This window comes from Vanacampus margaritifer, chromosome 10 (genome assembly GCF_051991255.1).
Source record: "Vanacampus margaritifer isolate UIUO_Vmar chromosome 10, RoL_Vmar_1.0, whole genome shotgun sequence".
NCBI lineage: Eukaryota > Metazoa > Chordata > Actinopteri > Syngnathiformes > Syngnathidae > Vanacampus > Vanacampus margaritifer.
Window position 1 is genome coordinate 26,275,067 of NC_135441.1, and position 17,524 is coordinate 26,292,590.

A 17,524-nucleotide genomic window follows, 5' to 3' on the forward strand; every position below is an offset into this window, starting at 1 on the left:
TACAGTACTATACCCCCCCCCCCCCCCCTTTCCGGTATAGTACTTCTTTGTTGATTCAGGGCTGTATAAATACAGTTAAGTATTGTACATTTTAGTATCATCTGCATCTCTACTTTTGGTATACAAAAAAAAACAAGACGCCCGAGGAAAAAAACAGCTCCAATCAAATTTGCCAGTCCAATTTAAAATCACCGTCAAAGTTCGAACTCCAAGAGTTGATAATTCAGTGCCATCTTGGCCTTGATTTCATCCAGACAGGACAGAGGTGGCCTTAAAAAAGAAACTATCAATCGCGTAGCAGTGAAAAGAGGGAACCCAGGGGTTACAAATGAAAATAGCAGGGGCCCCGAGATAGAACCCTGTGGCACGCCATGAGACAGCGGTGCAGAGAAAACAAAAGCGCTACCACTAATGCCAACCTGGTGCTGCAAACGACTTGAGCCAACAGAATACTTGAGGTCCACCCAATCGAATGCTGCAGTCGAGTCCAAAAGAACAAGACGCACATCCAGTGTCGTTAGCTTAACAATTCCTTACAGGGCTGCTAAAGACTACCTGGAAAACCTCCGTGATGTTATGCTCATCCAAGATAGATTTCCACTGAATGTGCACGAGATTTTTTTTTAAGTGGGCACACCTTGATCAAGAAGAAGTCGAAGAAAGTAACCCAAATGTTGTCTGTGTGCGCGCGTGGGCAGGGTGCGAATAGAGGCCATCTCGGACAACAGTGGGAAGCTGCAGCTCTCCCTGCAGGAGATCATCGAATGGCTGACAGCCAAGGACGAGGAGCTGTCGGAGCAGCTGCCCATAGGAGGCGACGTGGGGGCCGTGCAGCACCAGAGGGAGTTCCACCAGGTAATACCGAACACCTTTTCACACCATCCTGCACACAATCCAATGATTCGAGTGTCTATTGTGCCTCGAGGGGGATTTCGTGACCGCACTGTGATAGATTTACACAAAAATACAGCGAGATGTATTCAGTGGGCGTTGCGGCTTAATGGAAGTGTGGCGGCGAGGACACGTCCCGCTGAGTGGCCCTTTCCACTTTTAAGCGCGTTTCTGTTTGCTTAGTGTGAAAATGGATTGAGGGTGTTCCCGGGGTCATGTGCTATGATCTGTGTGATGCGTGTGATTGCGCTGCCATTTATATCGACATTGTCTATGGTAAATTGGTTCCAGTCGAAGACGGATGGTACGGAAGGGGGGGGGGGGAGGGGTCTAACAATATTATGATCTGTTTAATGTTTTTGCAGAGCAGCATCAAGGGGTTGATTCATGATTGTCATGAGTCGGAGTTTCAAGATAGACGACCCTCGCAGCTTCTCTTATCATAAGATTTGAATGTGTTTATTGTCCAGCGGTCGGCGGAACATTCTCACAATTTGATAATATTAAAAGATACCGCATATCGCAAGGACATCTTGGCTTTCGACTTTACAAAAGTGCCCAGATTAACACTTTATTAAGTAGCTTTTTGAAATAGCGCTTTACACAAAACCACAACGCACATCACAGGTTAAACATTTGATCAAATGTCCTTGCACAACAATGGGGGAAATATCAATCGACTTTTAAATGCCATTTTCTTTTGTGCAGTGGTGCCTTGAGATGTGAATGACCTGACTCAAAAGTTTTTCGGAGCGTTCATTTTTGCTTTGACTTTCTGGCAAAAAATGTGGCAAAGCCAAACCACCACAAAGCTTTGCCTTGGCAAAGTCCGTTGAGCTAGCAAGAAAAGCAAAACAGCGCGGACAATCTTAGAAATAGCGTCCGTGTTGTAACTTGCACAAGCAACACTTGTAGATCGATAAGTGGGACAGGTTTGGCCGGGCAATGTTGCGGTTGGCCTTGAACGTGAGCACGTGGATTTCCAAATGTATTCTAAATGTAACTGGCAGTCGGTTGAGCTGTTGTAAAAATCCGGCGATGTGAGGGGAAAAAGCCGCTTCTTGTAATGATTCAAGCAGCTGAATTATAGACCAGTTGGAGTTTATGGAGGGATTTGTGAGGGAGACTAAAAAGAGGGAAATTGCTGTGAATGGAGATGGCAGTGGAACGGGGAATGAGGGACGGGCGAATGTGATTAATAATGCGGAGATGGAAGTAGGATGCGGACCGTGTGATGTTATTTATGTGAGCGTTAAATGATAGGCTGCTGTTGAGGATGACAGACTCTTAACCGGGGTAGAGGCGTAAATGGGGGAATTGTCAGTGGTAATAGGGAAGATGTTAGTTTTGGCATGTGCAGATGGAGGGAAAATCATTTGGGGGAAATCAGTTTTGTTACTGTTAAGTTTGAGAAAGTGGGCTGATCGGCACACGGTGGCTGACCGGCCATGGACGGCGCAGCGGGACAGCAAAGACGGCAGAGCAACAAAATAACTGAAAGTCCACAGGCTCACTTTGTTAAAAGAAACCAAAAAACTGTGGGCTCGGCGCCACCACGCGTCATAATAACCGTACGCCTTCCACGGCATCAAAAAAACATTGACGGCCAAAACGAAAAAGCGCTGGAGCCTATCCCAGCTGGCTTCGGGCAGTAGGCGGGTTAAACCCTGAACTGGTTGCCAACCAAATCGCAGGATTTATAAAGATGGATGTTACATTTGCGGAAGATATTTCCAGTGGGAATGAGATATGTGATGAAGAGGAGGGGTCCCAGGACAGACACTTGGGGCACACCTCTGATGACTGCGGATGAATGATTGAAGTTGAATCAACTGATTTTAGTTGGATGCATACCACCGAAAAACAACAAATCCTATGTAATAAATCGTCACCTTCTTAAAATAATTGCCAAAGTCATTTTTTTTGCAAAAAATATTTTTTGCCTTAATCATCTCTTCATGATGCAAATGGTTACATTTTTTTGTTTCCTGAAAAATCTCCCAAAATGACAGACAATTATTTTGAGAAGGCGTCTAAATACAAATTTATCCATCTTGACAATGCAAAATAGTTAAGAGTAATAATCCTAGCCCAAATAATTATAACATAACAGATGTGATGTGAGATAATGCTACAATAAGTTATAAAAAATAAAAATAAAGTATTTTTATGTATTTTTATATTTACAGGGACGTCAAATCCCTGGCAGCTAAAGTGTAGTCAAACCTAGAAAGTGGCACACAAATGTAAATAATTAGAGTGGAATACGTTCAATAACCGCCAACATCAAGAGTCTTAAGAATAGATCCTTGTGGAACTCCACACACTTATGTCATTCAACGATTTCATGGGCTGTCTTGTCACCGTTGCTGTAAAGCGAGGATACAAAAGCATTGTCTTTGCGGTAGCACTGCTTTTGCTTCCTCACTTCCTGTCTGGGTTGCTCTCCTCTCCTCGCTCCTTTGCTGTCCCATTTTCAGCGCAACCTGATTTATAATCCGCAACGTCTCAGCTTTGCCGGCGCCTGGTTGCTCAGAAACTTCCCTCAACAAAGCACAGTGCGAATTTGCACCCCAGATTCGTATGGAGAGTTAACGTGTTTTAAGAAATGTGAATTATTGATCCTAAGTGGATTTATCCCAACGTCTTTTTTTGTGCGTGTGTGGAGATGGATTCCCGTCTGTGCTAAGAAAAGAATACAAAATTGTGTTTGCTTGTGTCTTAGTTTAGGGGTTTGTTAGCTCGATATGTGTCCTTGAGGGTAACCCTGCAGGAGATTTGGGGTGAGAAAGCGTTTGTGAGAGTGAGGGAGCGCTTTGTTTTCCTTTCCTCAATGTTGGGACGAGTGGAAATGTGTGCAACGGGGAGGAAGAGGATTTTGCGGCTCCTTAAAGGGCGCCAGACTCTTTCTGTGCCTCGTGTGAAAAGAAGCGAAAATCCATCTTTCTTTTTTTTGTGAACAGACCCCAGAGAGGGGCCGCCGTCCACAGTGAGGAGTAAACGCGATGCCGGCAACATGTTAAGATGAAGTCATTGAAGTCGTTTCCTGCCTCGGAAATGTTCTACACTGTGCATAATTCATCCTAATCTGATCTGAAGGCTCTTAATGTTTTTTCAAGCGAAAGTGAGGCCTCGGAGTGTGAAATTTAGCCGGTATTAAAGTTTTAACAAGGCAGCAGGTCTAGGAATCCATGGATCAGCCGCCTCATGGTCAGACTGCAAAGAGAGAAGATGGAGACAATGGGGAACCAGGCAGGATGAAGGGTAAGCAATAAAAAAAATGGAAAATGATGTGAGGTAGAGGAGGGAATTGGTTTGCTTGTTTGTGTGAGGGAGGAAGGTTTGTCTCCATGATTTGCTCGGGGAATCTTATCTAACGCGACAGCTCTCAAATTTGAGGCGTTTATTTGCTATTTTCCTCGGCGCTGGCTGCTGCGAGCTGCCGTTTCATTTGGGCTTTTTGTGTTGGAATCTCATCACCTGCCGTTTATCAAGCTTGCCGGGCTGATATTGAAACGCACCGCTTGTGACTGCACAAGGTTTGCGCTGGCATGTAAATGCTCTGCCCTTAATTGTCATTCTTTCATTGTATGTGTTGAAGATTCGGTGTGATCGGCATGGGAGCACTTCAGCCACAACATCATTACAGCTGAAAGAGAATTGGCATAGCTTTCAAACGAGTTGCAAAACAAAACACAGTACCAACCTGAGTTATATTAGTAGCTCGACAAGTGCAGCAGTAGTAGCCGCTATGAATCACACATTTCTCCATAGAGCTCTGGGGGGGGGGGGGGGGGGAATAACAATTTATCTGATTTTGGTCCTCGTAAGTATACGTTTCAGTAAATTGAACATTTGTGTTTTATTCTATAACGCTCAAATTCCAAATAATCTATTCAATACCACTTTTTTTTTCTTAGTACTAGTCACAAGTCACAAAAAATCAATGACAGATCATTTTGAAGAAAGACCTAAATATCCCAATACAGACGCTCCCCAACTTACGAACGAGTTACGTTCCGAGCGATCGTTCGTAAGGTGAATTTGAAATTGCTTCAGTGCTATATTTTGTATTATAATTTATGTTTAAAGAGAATACGTACAGTACTGTACTACGTATGTTAGAGAGAGAGCGCGAGAGACACACACAGTATGTACATGTACGTAATAAGATAAATAAAATGAAGTTTAACTTACTTTTGGAAGATGTACTCGATGCTTAAGGAGATGATGGAGGAGGAAGAGGAGGATTTTATATCATGAGAGGTTCTTCGTCGTCGCTGGAATGGGCTTCAAAAGTTACTTCCTCCTCCGTAACTTCAATGTAGGAAGAAGTTGAGGGTCGCGGAGAAGAAGATGAGGGTTGATGAGTATCTTCCTTGGAGGATTTACTAGAAACTGGCCGAAAGAAGCGATCTAACGACGATTGCACAGTTTTCTTCTTTTTTCGTCATAAACGATGCGGTAGCACCGTATGGCATCATTCAATTGATTTGCAACCTTTTGTGCAACGTTCAATATTTGGGTCTTGCTGCTCGAAGAGTGCGATGGCTTTATCTATGAGCGACAGGCGTTTCTTCTTCTTCCTCCTCCTCGACACGTTGCTGAGCCTGGGTGAGCTCTCACAGCGCCAAGCGGCGGTATTAGCGGCGGAAAGAAGCGCTACAGTACTCGGAAAAAGGCGCGCAATACAAAATCTAATTTACAGCATCTCTTTCCGAACATTTCTTGACATGTTCGTATGTACCGTTGTCCGTAACTCGAATGTTCGTAAGTAGGGGAGCGTCTGTATAGCATATTTCCATAAAATGACATGAAGTTTATGTCAATCTTCTATTCTTCGAATTTCTAAGTTCCTGATCGTAAAATGCCCACAAGAGGGCAGCTGATACTGAAATCCACCGCTGTCGCCAGTACCAATTGTCATGATGGAAAGTGAGTGGATGACCCAAATGCATGGAAACGGGAATTAAGTGCAACGTGCGCTACTTTTATTAGCCATAAGGAGAAAGGTGAGCAGACAACCATGACTGGATGGGACGTGATTAGACTGGTCGCCATGGGTGGACGGGGCGTGAGTAGACTGGTCGCCATGACTGGACGGGATGCGAGTGGACTGGTCGCCATGACTGGAACGAGCGTAACATGACAGGACCTGATTTGCCTTGACTTGACTTGCCGTGGAGTGGCTATGACTTTGGCTGTGGCTATGGCTGACATATGACCTGACACACGAACCTCCACACATAACATAGGCCAAACAACAGACTAAGGCTCCGTCCACACGAAAGCCAGTTTCAATGTATCCTCACAAGTTCCTTACCGTTGAGGCCGTTCGTCCACGCGATGGCGCGGTTTCGGAGCTTGAAACCGATCACTTTTGATTTTTTTTTTTTCCAGGAGAGCTCAGTATTGTTCATTCGATTTGACATCATTATTGCTCTCCTTTTTTTAAAAAAACAAATAAATTAAAAAAAAATGTAATAAATGTTTTTTTTATTATTATTATTATTATTTTTAAATATATATACATATATATACATATACACACATATATATGTATATATATATATATATATATATATTTTTTTTTTTTGTATGTGGGTGAGCATGTGTATGTGCGTGTGTGTGTGTGCGTGCATGCGTGCGAGTGTGTGTGTATTCATCAGTTCACCTAAAGCCCATTAAAAAAAAATCCCATACTAATATAATATAATAATAAATTGCGAAACCGATCACTTTTGAAACCGGGCTCCAGAGTGGAAAAATTTCAAAACGCGCCCCGTACGCGTCCATCTCGACATTATATGCAGGATGCTCCTCCAGTGATGACGTAATGGTCGCAGGTCGATGACGACACATTGTCGCAGATTGATGACGTATGCGCCAATTCTCTGTCACTCTGTCAACAACAATGGCGGATAGCCGTGTCTGTAGATCGCAATAAAGTAAGAAAAAAAAAGTGTTCGTCTTCTTCGCTGATTCTTCTTCTACGCTATCCGTTAACTCCCTGTGGCTGCGCTACAGCGCCACTCCATGACTCGGCATGTACATTACAGCCGTTAAACCAGCCGTCCTCAGCGTCTTCTTTTGGACACATGCAAGTCTTGAAATGCTTCTGTGTGTACAAGATTTGTTTGAGGAACCAAGCCGGCTTTGCCTCCGTCTGGACCGGGGCCGAAATACACCAACACTAATGAGAGACACCTGGGGAAGGGAAGACACATAACAAGACAAGAGGAGAAATCAGGAACACAAGACAACTGGAAAAATAAACAAACTCTGAATATCGACCAATGGTCTAACCTCCTCATAAATCACATTTTAATGGAAAAAATATCTGCCTCAAATAAAAACCAAATATCAAAATTTATAGAAACATGGTCTACGTATATAGAATTTTTTAACCTAATTCCGGTTACTTAATTCTGTCTGTTAGCGAGAGCCACTACATCGTGATAACTTACATTGATGTTTCTGCATTTAGCAATTTATTATTATATTATATGATTAGTATGGGATTTTTTTTAATGGGCTTTAGGTGAACTGATGAATACACACACGCTCGCACGCACGCACACACACACACACACACACACACGCACATACATATACTCACCTACATACAAAAAAAAAAATTATATATATATATATATATATATATATATGTGTGTATATGTATATATATGTATATATATCTAAAAATAATAAATAAAAATAAAAAAATAAAAACATTTATTAATTTTTTTTAATTTATTTGTTTTTTTTAAAAAAGGAGAGCAATGATGATGTCAAATCGAATGAACAATACTGAGCTCTCCTGAAAAAAAAAGAAAGAAAAAAAAAAAAAGGAACACAAGACAAAAAACACCAATCACAGACAAAAACAACAAGGACACCCATAACAAACAAAAGCCCCACAGAACCCAAAAATGGTACCAATACCTTGAAATAAGGCTGCTTGACCCGCCTTCAAGCAGACTGCCTATCACGACATTATTCGATGTTATGTTTCCTAACCTTGCAAAACCAAATAAATCCTATGAAAAGCCTGTCCCCAAAAAAATAATATGTCAGAAAATGACAAGTGCCATTTATCTGCAAATAGCATCATCTCTACTCTATTGAAACCAATCACGAGCCCATACTCGTTAATCCTTGAAAATATAATTCTCCTTGGATCTAAAATGTTCGATGAATTAAAGACTTGTGTAACAGAAATTGAAGCACATGCAGTTCACCTTCATGACATTATTTGAATAAAATGAAATCCCTTGATTGCAGAAGTGGACAAAGCTGCGTTATTAAGAATGAGACCGTCGATCACGGCTCCGGGCAGGCCCGTGACGCCGGCGCGACCGCGTGTCTTCCCGCACAGCTCCCGCTCGGCTTTTGGACCGCTGTGGAGCGCAGTTCCAGCCGAGCCGCCTTCTTGCCGTTTAATTGACTCTTTTGTGCCAGCAGGCCGGCTGCGCGACTTTCCCCAGCGGATTCCGACTGCTTTCTGAGCTCTTCTCTGGGCTCCCAGCACGAGCGCACTGCAATGTAATCCCACGTGAATCCTGCCACGCGAACCCCTCTGATCCCTTTAAGTAACTTCTGTGCTCAAAAGTTGCTGCTGATGTCTTTCTGGTGTGTGTTTGGCTCTCATCTGGTATTCCTCATCTGAAGAAATTGTATTGAGCACTATGATGCTTTTATAACAGGGATCAGACCATCTGTAACCGGCACATAAAAGAATACATTCCAGACCTAACCACAAACAATGGGTCTTATAGAATAAGTTATGTTTAAAGTGAAAGTCAATCTTAAAAAATTCTTGACAATAATATGTTATATGTGGCCTCACTAGTCTAAATATGATATGATTAATATTACATTTTTGGAATATGAGTTGGCGGCCATTTTGCCACTTGCTGTCGACTGAAGATGACAATGTTGCTCAGGGCTCAGGCAACGACCAATCACAGCTCACCAGTTTTGTTTTTTTTTGAAGCTGAGCTGTGATTGGTTGTTGGTTGAGACCTGAGCAACATTGATGTCATCTTCAATCAACAGCAAGTGGCAAAATGGCCGCCACCTGACATGAATAAAAAAAATTAAATCAAACATAAGATCAACCAGGATACCATATTTAGACTAGTGGGGCTGCATAGAACATAGTATTATTGTTTAAAAAAAAAAAATAAAAATAATAATAATAATGGTTTTGGGGGGGGGGGGTTGTTTGTTTTTAAGCTGGGCTGTGATTGGTTGTTGGTTGAGACCTGAGCAACATTGATGTCATCTTCAATCAACAGCAAGTGGCAAAATGGCCGCCACCTGACATGAATAAAAAAAATTTAATCAAACATAAGATCAACCAGGATCCCATATTTAGACTAGTGGGGCTGCATAGAACATAGTATTATTGTTAAAAAAAATAAATAAATAATAATAATGGGTTTGGGGGTGGTTTGACTTCCACTTTAATGGGCATGAGTATTATGAGTGGGTCCTTGGAAACATTTCTGATTTCCTCTGATGTTGCAAATGAATGATGGCGTCCAAACCTTTTCACACTAAACGATGGTACCGGGGCTACCAGCAACACTTGCAAAGCTTTAATTCCATTAAAAGTGGGAAGGAACACTTTCCGGGTTTCACAGTTGAGCAATAACGGGGGAAATGAGAGTCCCTGGTGTTGTCCTGGATCATTTGGTAGGATGCTTTCAATTCTCACTCTTGTGATGGTGTGAACTCAAGTGCGAAAGGTTGTCTGTCTGTCTGACTGACTGGCGACCAGTCCAGGGTGTAGTCTGCGGGAATAGGCTCGATCTCCCCAGTTTCACTTGCCATGTATTGTTAATAAACCTTTTAAAAAAAAAATTTTTTTAAAGCCTTTCCTTACTGTCAATAAATGCCACTGCAAAACTAAGCTAAATGACAAATGGTTTATACAAACAGGGAATTTCTGCCCGTGTGTCCACTTAATTTATTGGGCATCAAAACTGTGACAACTCCTCTTTCTATTGGCCCAGTACCAAATGATCCACAGCCCGGCCCGGTACCTGCCAGATATCAGTCGGTGTGTGTGTGTGTGCGCCTCAATCCACTTGCTTGCTTAATGGTGCATTCGGGTGTGCTTGTAAGGACTGTAAATATCTTGCTTTTTCTCCTTAGGTGATGCTTTCCGACTGGCGATGCATCACTAGCATTGACTTCCTGGGAGTAAATACTGTAACAGATGGCTGACATAAAACTTGTTTGAATTACAGAACATTCCAAGCCAAACTCACTTCGTTTTTTTTTTCTCACTGTGAAGGATTATTGGTCGAGTTTGTCTGAAGGCTCTGCAAATCTCTACACTGGGCTTGTAACGGAATCTTTTATAAACAAGGCGCCGTTTCTTCGCCATCGCTCACATGTCTGGTCAGAGGTTGTCGATTTGCCCAGAAACGGCTTCCTCCGTTTCTTTCTTTTACTTAGGCTGGCTTTTGCTTCTCTCACCAGGCGTTCATGGAGGATGTCAAGTCTCGAGGGCCGTTCATCTACTCGGTGTTGGAGTCTGCTCAGTCCTTCCTGGCTCAGCATCCGTTCCAGGAACCGGAGGAGACGCTGGCAGAAGGCAAAGGTCAGCTCCCTTCGCTGTTAGAGACAAAGTATACAGAAGACGCGTGCTGCTGTCTGTCAAGGTGCACAATTGACCTCACGGGGCGTGTTTTTTTCACTTAAAGCAACCTTTTCCTGGGTCAAAGTGTTCCAGTGACATTTATCCTAATGCTGTTGATTAATTAAGTGTTGGGTCAGGACCGAAAAGTGGGTCGTAGACAAGTTATAAAAAAATAAAAAAATAAATACACAGTCCGATTCCCCCCCATTTAGTTTCACAATGCAGTATTTTTAAATAATTTTGTGGTTTGGGGTGTCAGCATTTCTGGGATTATTTTTAGCGATTAAGTGTAATTATTTTTTTCCTAATACATTTCAATTATACTTGAATTTTAACAATCCCACGCAAGAATTAGGGCTCAACTGTACAGAAAATATACAAGTGGATCGGTCTATCTTCTGATCAAATTGGTGATCATTTATCTTTTTTTTTTCTTTTCTTTCTTTCTTTTGCTCCAAAATTCTCATTGTGATAAATCTTGTGAGAAACTCAGTCATCTGGGATACGTACTGGACGAAGTGGCTTGGGAGAAGGACGTCTTCTGGGTTTCTCTGCTTTTGGTTGCTGCTCCACTAAATCCCATCCTGAAATAGTGAAAGAAAATGCATGGATGTCCTCGATGTGTGTTACTATAAACCGTAATCATGACTTAAATGTAGGTTAGTACAGACTTGCATACAAATTGAGTTGGAGTTGTCGTGTTCATCCTTGCTTTCTTTCAACTTTGCACCTGTAAACATTAATATCGTTATGTTAGAAAATATCATGTTTACGAAGGACTTTTTTGAACAATATATTTTCTGTGTTCTGAACTTTTATAAAAGTGGGTCGCGACTTAGTGCCTGCCGCAGATCACACAGTTCAGTTTGTTTTGTTTATTCTCTATAATTTGTACTGTCTCCTTCCCTCTAAATCCTTTCTTGTTATTTTTATATATTGTTTATGCCAAGACTGATAGAAGCCATGGCAAATACAACTTGCAACATAAAAAAACCTGTATTTTTAATTATTTGAAACTAAAAGCATCAAAAAAGGGTATAACACACCAAAGAGTGTGATACACATTATTATTATTATTATTTTTGAGATGATATTTAGCCGTTGTCCCTTCTCTGCAGAGGTGTCCCCCCGCCAGCGAATCCTAAACGTGAGCCGCTCGGTGTGGAAGCAGGCCAACGTGGCGAGCGACCTGTGGGAGAAGCTGACGGCCCGTTGTGTGGACCGACATAGGTCACTGCTTATTTCTTATCGTTTTTTTTTTTTTTTTTTTTTAAAAAAAGAAGGTCAAATAACACTACTTGTAAATGTAATGCTGCCAAACCTATTACAGATTAAAACTCCATTTTGAATTAAAACTCCATAATTGGTAGTTTTGAGCAAGTCTGAACTTGTGTCATTTATTTAGAAAACAATAACACTAAAAAAAACGCATTTTCCATAAAATGTCAGCCAAAGAAAAATACCTCACAGCATATTAGTATAATACAGTGAAGCCCTGTTTATAGCGGAAAATAAGTTCCAGACTGAGCTCTGATAGCTAAAAGTTCAAAATGCAGAGAGACCAGACAAAAACCTTTTAAAAAAAATATCACGCTTTGAACAATTTTAAACACTTGAAAAGACACTTTGGCGTCTGTTCTCACTTCCCACCCTCTCACTGTCTAGGAAAATGGGAGACCAATCAGAGGTGACGCATGCTTACTTCACTCCCATTTGACGTTTATTGTATCAAGACTGACTGAATTTTTTGACACCAAAATGTCTATCCACACCATGTACTTTAATAACAAAAAATCCCCAGCTTAATGCTTACATCCAATGAGAAAAGCCATACACGGTGCTAACGGAAATTAGCATTAGCAACACTAAAGACATTTCTCTATATCTCAATCACTGCAGCCATTTGAAATCTGCCAATGAGCAAAACTGGAAAATGGAAACGTCTTTACGCTACTTGTGTTGTTTCCAAACCCTCAGGCACATGGAGAGGACTTTAGAGCGCCTCCTCCAGATCCAGGCGGTGATGGAGGAGCTGGCGGTGGCCCTGGAGCAGGCCGAGGGGGTGCGGGACGCCTGGGAGCCCGTGGGAGACCTCTTCATCGACTCCCTGCAGGACCACATAGACGCCACCAAGGTCAATAAAAACGCACCACTCGGCCATCTTTATTTCATTTTTATCTCTCCGCTGCACACACACCCTTATCTCGAACCTCAGATGGAAATGAAGTTTACATGAGGGGGAATTCGTCGTCTCGATTAAGATAATCCCGCCAACTCTGCAACTGGAAACACAGACAGTTTCAAACTCCCCCGAGAACCCCCCCCCCCCGGAAAAATACACACATCCTGTACTTGACTAGTTACCCCGTCTATGGCTTATTTGCTAAATCTTCTCAGTCTACCTTTTTTTAATGTATAAAAGCACAATTACTGAAAAAATATATATAGCACAAGGACATGCTGTTGAATTATTTTATAGAATTGTTACATTGAAAGTGTCTTGACCGCTCGTTGTCAATTCATTTTGTGTTCATTACTTTTTTTTGGGGGTCAGATATAACACGTTTTTACTTCTTTCTGTCCCCTTTCATTTCTTTTATTTTAAAGAGTGAAATAAAATTTTAAATGCGAATTTTGAATTTGTTAGCATCAAGCTAAACTTACTTGTGGTTGTTTTAAAGGCAAAGTGTGCAATTGTCTGTCTTTAAATCTTTGCTCGTAAGTCAAGGCAAACAAAAATAAATTGTCCAAACGCCTGCCTATGTCTTGAAAAACGTGATAATTGTATCACTCTTATTTGAAATGCGCTATTGTACTTTGATTTTTGTCTTTTTTGTGTCACTTCTGCAAATATGATGGTGAAAGAATGGCATTTAGAGTATTTTATTGTTGTCAAGTGTTTAAAAAAAAAAAAACGAGTCAAATTTGACCCGAAAAGTAACTTGACTTGGTACTTAAAGGTAAAACCTCCTTGTTCAGGTGAGACAAGATCCCATCTCGGCCTTGAAGAAAACATCCTCCCCATTCACAATAGTGTTTTTTAATCCATTACAACACAGCAGTTTTCATGTTTTCATGAATAATTGAGCCCACCGTTGTTAGTCGCCATGATGATGACGAGGACGCCCTACGACGGCTCGGGTTAGAATCCTCGCTAGAGCAGATGTTGTTAAACAAGCGGCAGGTCATTGGCTCCGTCATTACGGACGAGTCGTTGCCGCCTATAATTGCGTGCCGCTCTTCATTAGGCAAAACGGCACAATAATCACGTGGCAGCGTGGACTTGTGTCAACGCCGGCGCGCTTCGTTCCCGCCTTTGGGGCAGCTTGTCAGTCAGCGAGCGAAAGAAACGCACACAAAAGCAGACGTGACAATGCATACTAATAAGACGCTGTCATCAGCCGCCGGGCTGCGTCAGTTGATCCTAATCAACTGTTGATCTTTTTCAAATTGAGACGATTAGTCAGTGAGCCTTAAAATGTCAGCGGAATGAGTTCTGCAAAAAACAAAAGGCTGCTACTAAAATTCAGCACAAATTCGAAACTAATCTTCTACACCAAGTGTGGTACGGCAGTACGAAAACGGCTAAGGGTGCGTGGGCTCCCTCTAGTGGTATGCAAAAGAATCACTGGATTCTATATTAAAATTTCTAGTCTGATAGTGGCGTTTTTTTAATCCAGTGTATGATATAACTTTTCATTTGTACATTTTATCTAATGTTTTATAGACGGGTTTTTTTGCAAACATTAATTTAGATTTTTTTTTTTTTATTAAACTTTTGCTAAATTACATCATTAACTCATTCACTCCCAGCCATTTTTCACTTTTCGCTTCGGCTGTTTTACTGGATTTTGCCTAATTTTGCAAGGCCCCCAGAATATTGTGTTCTATTGCTATAAAAACATGGAACCTACCAAAAGAAAGATTATAGTCTCTTCTTTCATCAGGAAAAAAAAAGTAATATTTGTACCTGTTTCCGTTTTGCAGCAACTAGCATTAGAATATAGCTTTTACCTTAAGTTTTATCATTCTACATAAATCCGTTAAAAACACTGGCAAAAAGAGCTTGTTGCAACGTGGCCCTGATTGATCTCTTATACTCTGCTGCCAACCACTGGCCATTTTTTGTAATAACTACCATTGCTTTAAGCGAACTCTTCAGGTCAGAAGCTGCATCAAAGCATTCTGTATGCTCTATCATAAAAATAAAAATAAACACAAAAAATGTATAAATATATTTTAAGGAGTTAAAAACAAAGTATTAAAAACGTATTTTATACATTTTTGGGGTTTGAATTAGTTAAAAGTTACCTGCATATTTTGTGATGTATAGGTTTTCTTTAAATTCTATAATTATTATGCGGGGAAATTTTACATGTTGCGTAATTGTTGTTGTTTGCAGGGATGTGATTTTTCCGCTAATTCGCGGAATTCCGCTTTTTTTTATCTCCCCCCCAAAAAAAAATCAGTTTTTTTTTTTTGTATTTCATTGTGTATGCACATGACTCCGACAGATAACATCTTCTGCTATAACAAATACATTTGTGGTATGCTCTAATATGAGTTACTTTTCATTTGGTCATGATACAATTATTTGTTCATGAAATTTGAACTCTTCAACATTATTTATGTGTTAACTTAGTAATCACATTAGTTAGATATGATGATATTCTCAGTGATAGTTTTTAAAAATCAAAGGCAGTCCAATGTTTTTGAATGTGACTGATTTTGAGTTGACTAAAACTGCCATTTTATATGGGATAGTTCAATATACATTGAAAATTTATGCTGTTGTTTTGTCTATTTCTTTGTCATGTGAGTGCATTGAAAGTACTTAAAAACACGGAAAACCCATGAGCTCCGGGGGGCTTCGCCCCCCTTGTCCCCCCACCAGGGCACTGCCCTGGCCCCCAGACCCCCGGCTAAATTTTCAGATAATTTCACTTTGGTCAAATCACATCCCTGTGTTTGGCGTGTCAGTATTTGTGTGAGCAAAATTGCCTCAGCCACTGAATGTGCTTCCCGGAAGGTGCGTAATAACCGTGACTGTGCTGTTAAAGCAGTCCCATCGCAAATGAATATCGTATAAAAGATTTTCTCCTCCAGGTTCATCTCAACTTTCAAGTTTTTTTAAGATGTGCACTCCAAATGCCCGCAAGCATTAAAAACAGCTGACAGAGGGAAAATAACTGGCACAATAATAAATAAATATGCAGCCATAAGCTATGTTCACACTCCGTGTTTTATTAGCGCTGCATGTAAATGTAAGTAGTAAAAATAAGAGCTGCGGCGAAAGCTCTGAAGATTCCCATTTTCGCCCGGTCCCATTTTGAAACGTTCTCGAGATCTACATTTAAAATGCTGCTTTTAATGAGTTCTTCCGCTTCTTGTGCTGCTGCAGCTTTTCAAGCAAGAGCTGACGCAGGTGAAGGAGGGAATGAAGCACATCAACGACCTGGCACACCAGCTGGCCATTTCCGACGTCCATTTGTCCATGGAGAACGCTCGCGCCCTGGAACACCTCAATAACAGATGGAAAGTGTTACAGGTACGGATTGTCGGTTCCAATGTTGGCCAGTATCTTCGAACCTTCACCGAATGTGTCCCGCAGGGCTTGCAACAGTTAAAGCCAATAAGCCCTTTTTATTTATTACATATACTGTACTTTAAATAATGTGTCTGACAAGGTCATAACCAAACCGGAATTATCTCTCGATTCTGCCTTTTCCTGGAAATCAATTCTCCCGTTTCATCCGCGCACTTGTTGCCTCGATCAACCTCGTTTCATTTCGTTTCTCCGCCTCGGAGGCCTTGAAACGGTTCCGGGTGAATCAGTTGGCCGACACAACAACAACACACAGCAGATTAAACCGGAGGCCTTGTTTCGTAATCCAGTGAAGCAAGTAAAGTTGGCTGCTTCAACGGTCGCCTTTGTCCTCCGCCTTGAACTTATTGGATTGCTGGCAGCCACGCAAGGTCACGCCGCCATTCTTCTAAAGCTTTTCTCTCCAAATCGTGCTTGAGTTGCGCACACACACACACACACACACACACCATTTCTGTACTGATCATATTTGATGCACTCACCAACCACTTAATTAGCTAAACTCGTGTTAGCTTATTTTGCTAATGACCGGGGAATGATTAGAAACAGCTGTCAGCTTTTCTCTTTTCTCAGTGCAGTGCAGCACTACAAATAGAATAATAAACGTCTTTTTTCCATTAGTACCTCATTTGAAGACAAAATGTGATGCGGTCATTGACTCATTTGGAAAGTTTGGTAAAAATCCAGAGAAGTTATGAAGGAACAAGTATTGTAATGGTTTCTTTTATTTTATTTTTAAAAATTTTTTTATCGTTACTGCTCATTTTCCAAGCACGTTCCGTGTCAATTTTGACTATTTTCTTTCCCTGTTTTGAGATTCACCCATAATAGGTGAATGTTTCTGTGGGAACCCGTGCAAATGTGGTGGGATCACGAAAAAGTTACCTCATGAACATTGTCTCACTTTCCATTAAAAACACAAAGACTAAAAGATTCCACAGACGGTTTCAATCTCTCATTTAAACCCTTTAAACAATCTCCTGTAACGTTTATGACATGTACATTTTGAGATTCCCACCACTTTCCTTGATTTAACACACACCAGTAAATTGAAAATCCATTTTAGTAGCACCTGTCCAAAAAAATGACATTTTAAAACTCATTCACTCCCGGCCGTTTTCACTGAAGCAACCCCCTTCGCTCCCAGCTGTTTTACTGGATTTTGACAGATTTTGCGAGGTCCGCAGAATGACTGTTCAATTGCTATAAAAAACATGGTATGTATCTGTTTTCGTTTTGCAGCAATTAGCATTAGAATATAGCTATGTTTCATCATTATTCACACACCTGTTGGGAAAAGAGCTTGTTGCTAATCTCTTATACTCTGCTGCCACTTGTTGGCCGTTTTTTGTAATAGCTACAATTGCTTTAAGCGA

At 41.1% G+C, this 17,524-nt stretch overlaps 1 protein-coding gene across 5 annotated transcripts in view; it reads left to right on the forward strand.

Annotated features, from left to right (window-relative positions):
• Window positions 1-17,524, forward strand: part of drp2 (dystrophin related protein 2) — a 171,481-nt gene that overhangs the window by 103,526 nt on the left and 50,431 nt on the right. For all 5 annotated transcript variants that reach the window (XR_013295678.1, XM_077578695.1, XM_077578698.1 and 2 more), the window contains 5 exons: window positions 699-855; window positions 10,384-10,504; window positions 11,662-11,773; window positions 12,521-12,677; window positions 15,945-16,091. Coding sequence is in view for 4 of the 5 variants with exons in the window: in XM_077578695.1 (XP_077434821.1) it covers window positions 699-855; window positions 10,384-10,504; window positions 11,662-11,773; window positions 12,521-12,677; window positions 15,945-16,091 (694 nt within the window). In the remaining variant the exon portion in view is untranslated. The remainder of the gene's footprint in view (window positions 1-698; window positions 856-10,383; window positions 10,505-11,661; window positions 11,774-12,520; window positions 12,678-15,944; window positions 16,092-17,524) is intronic.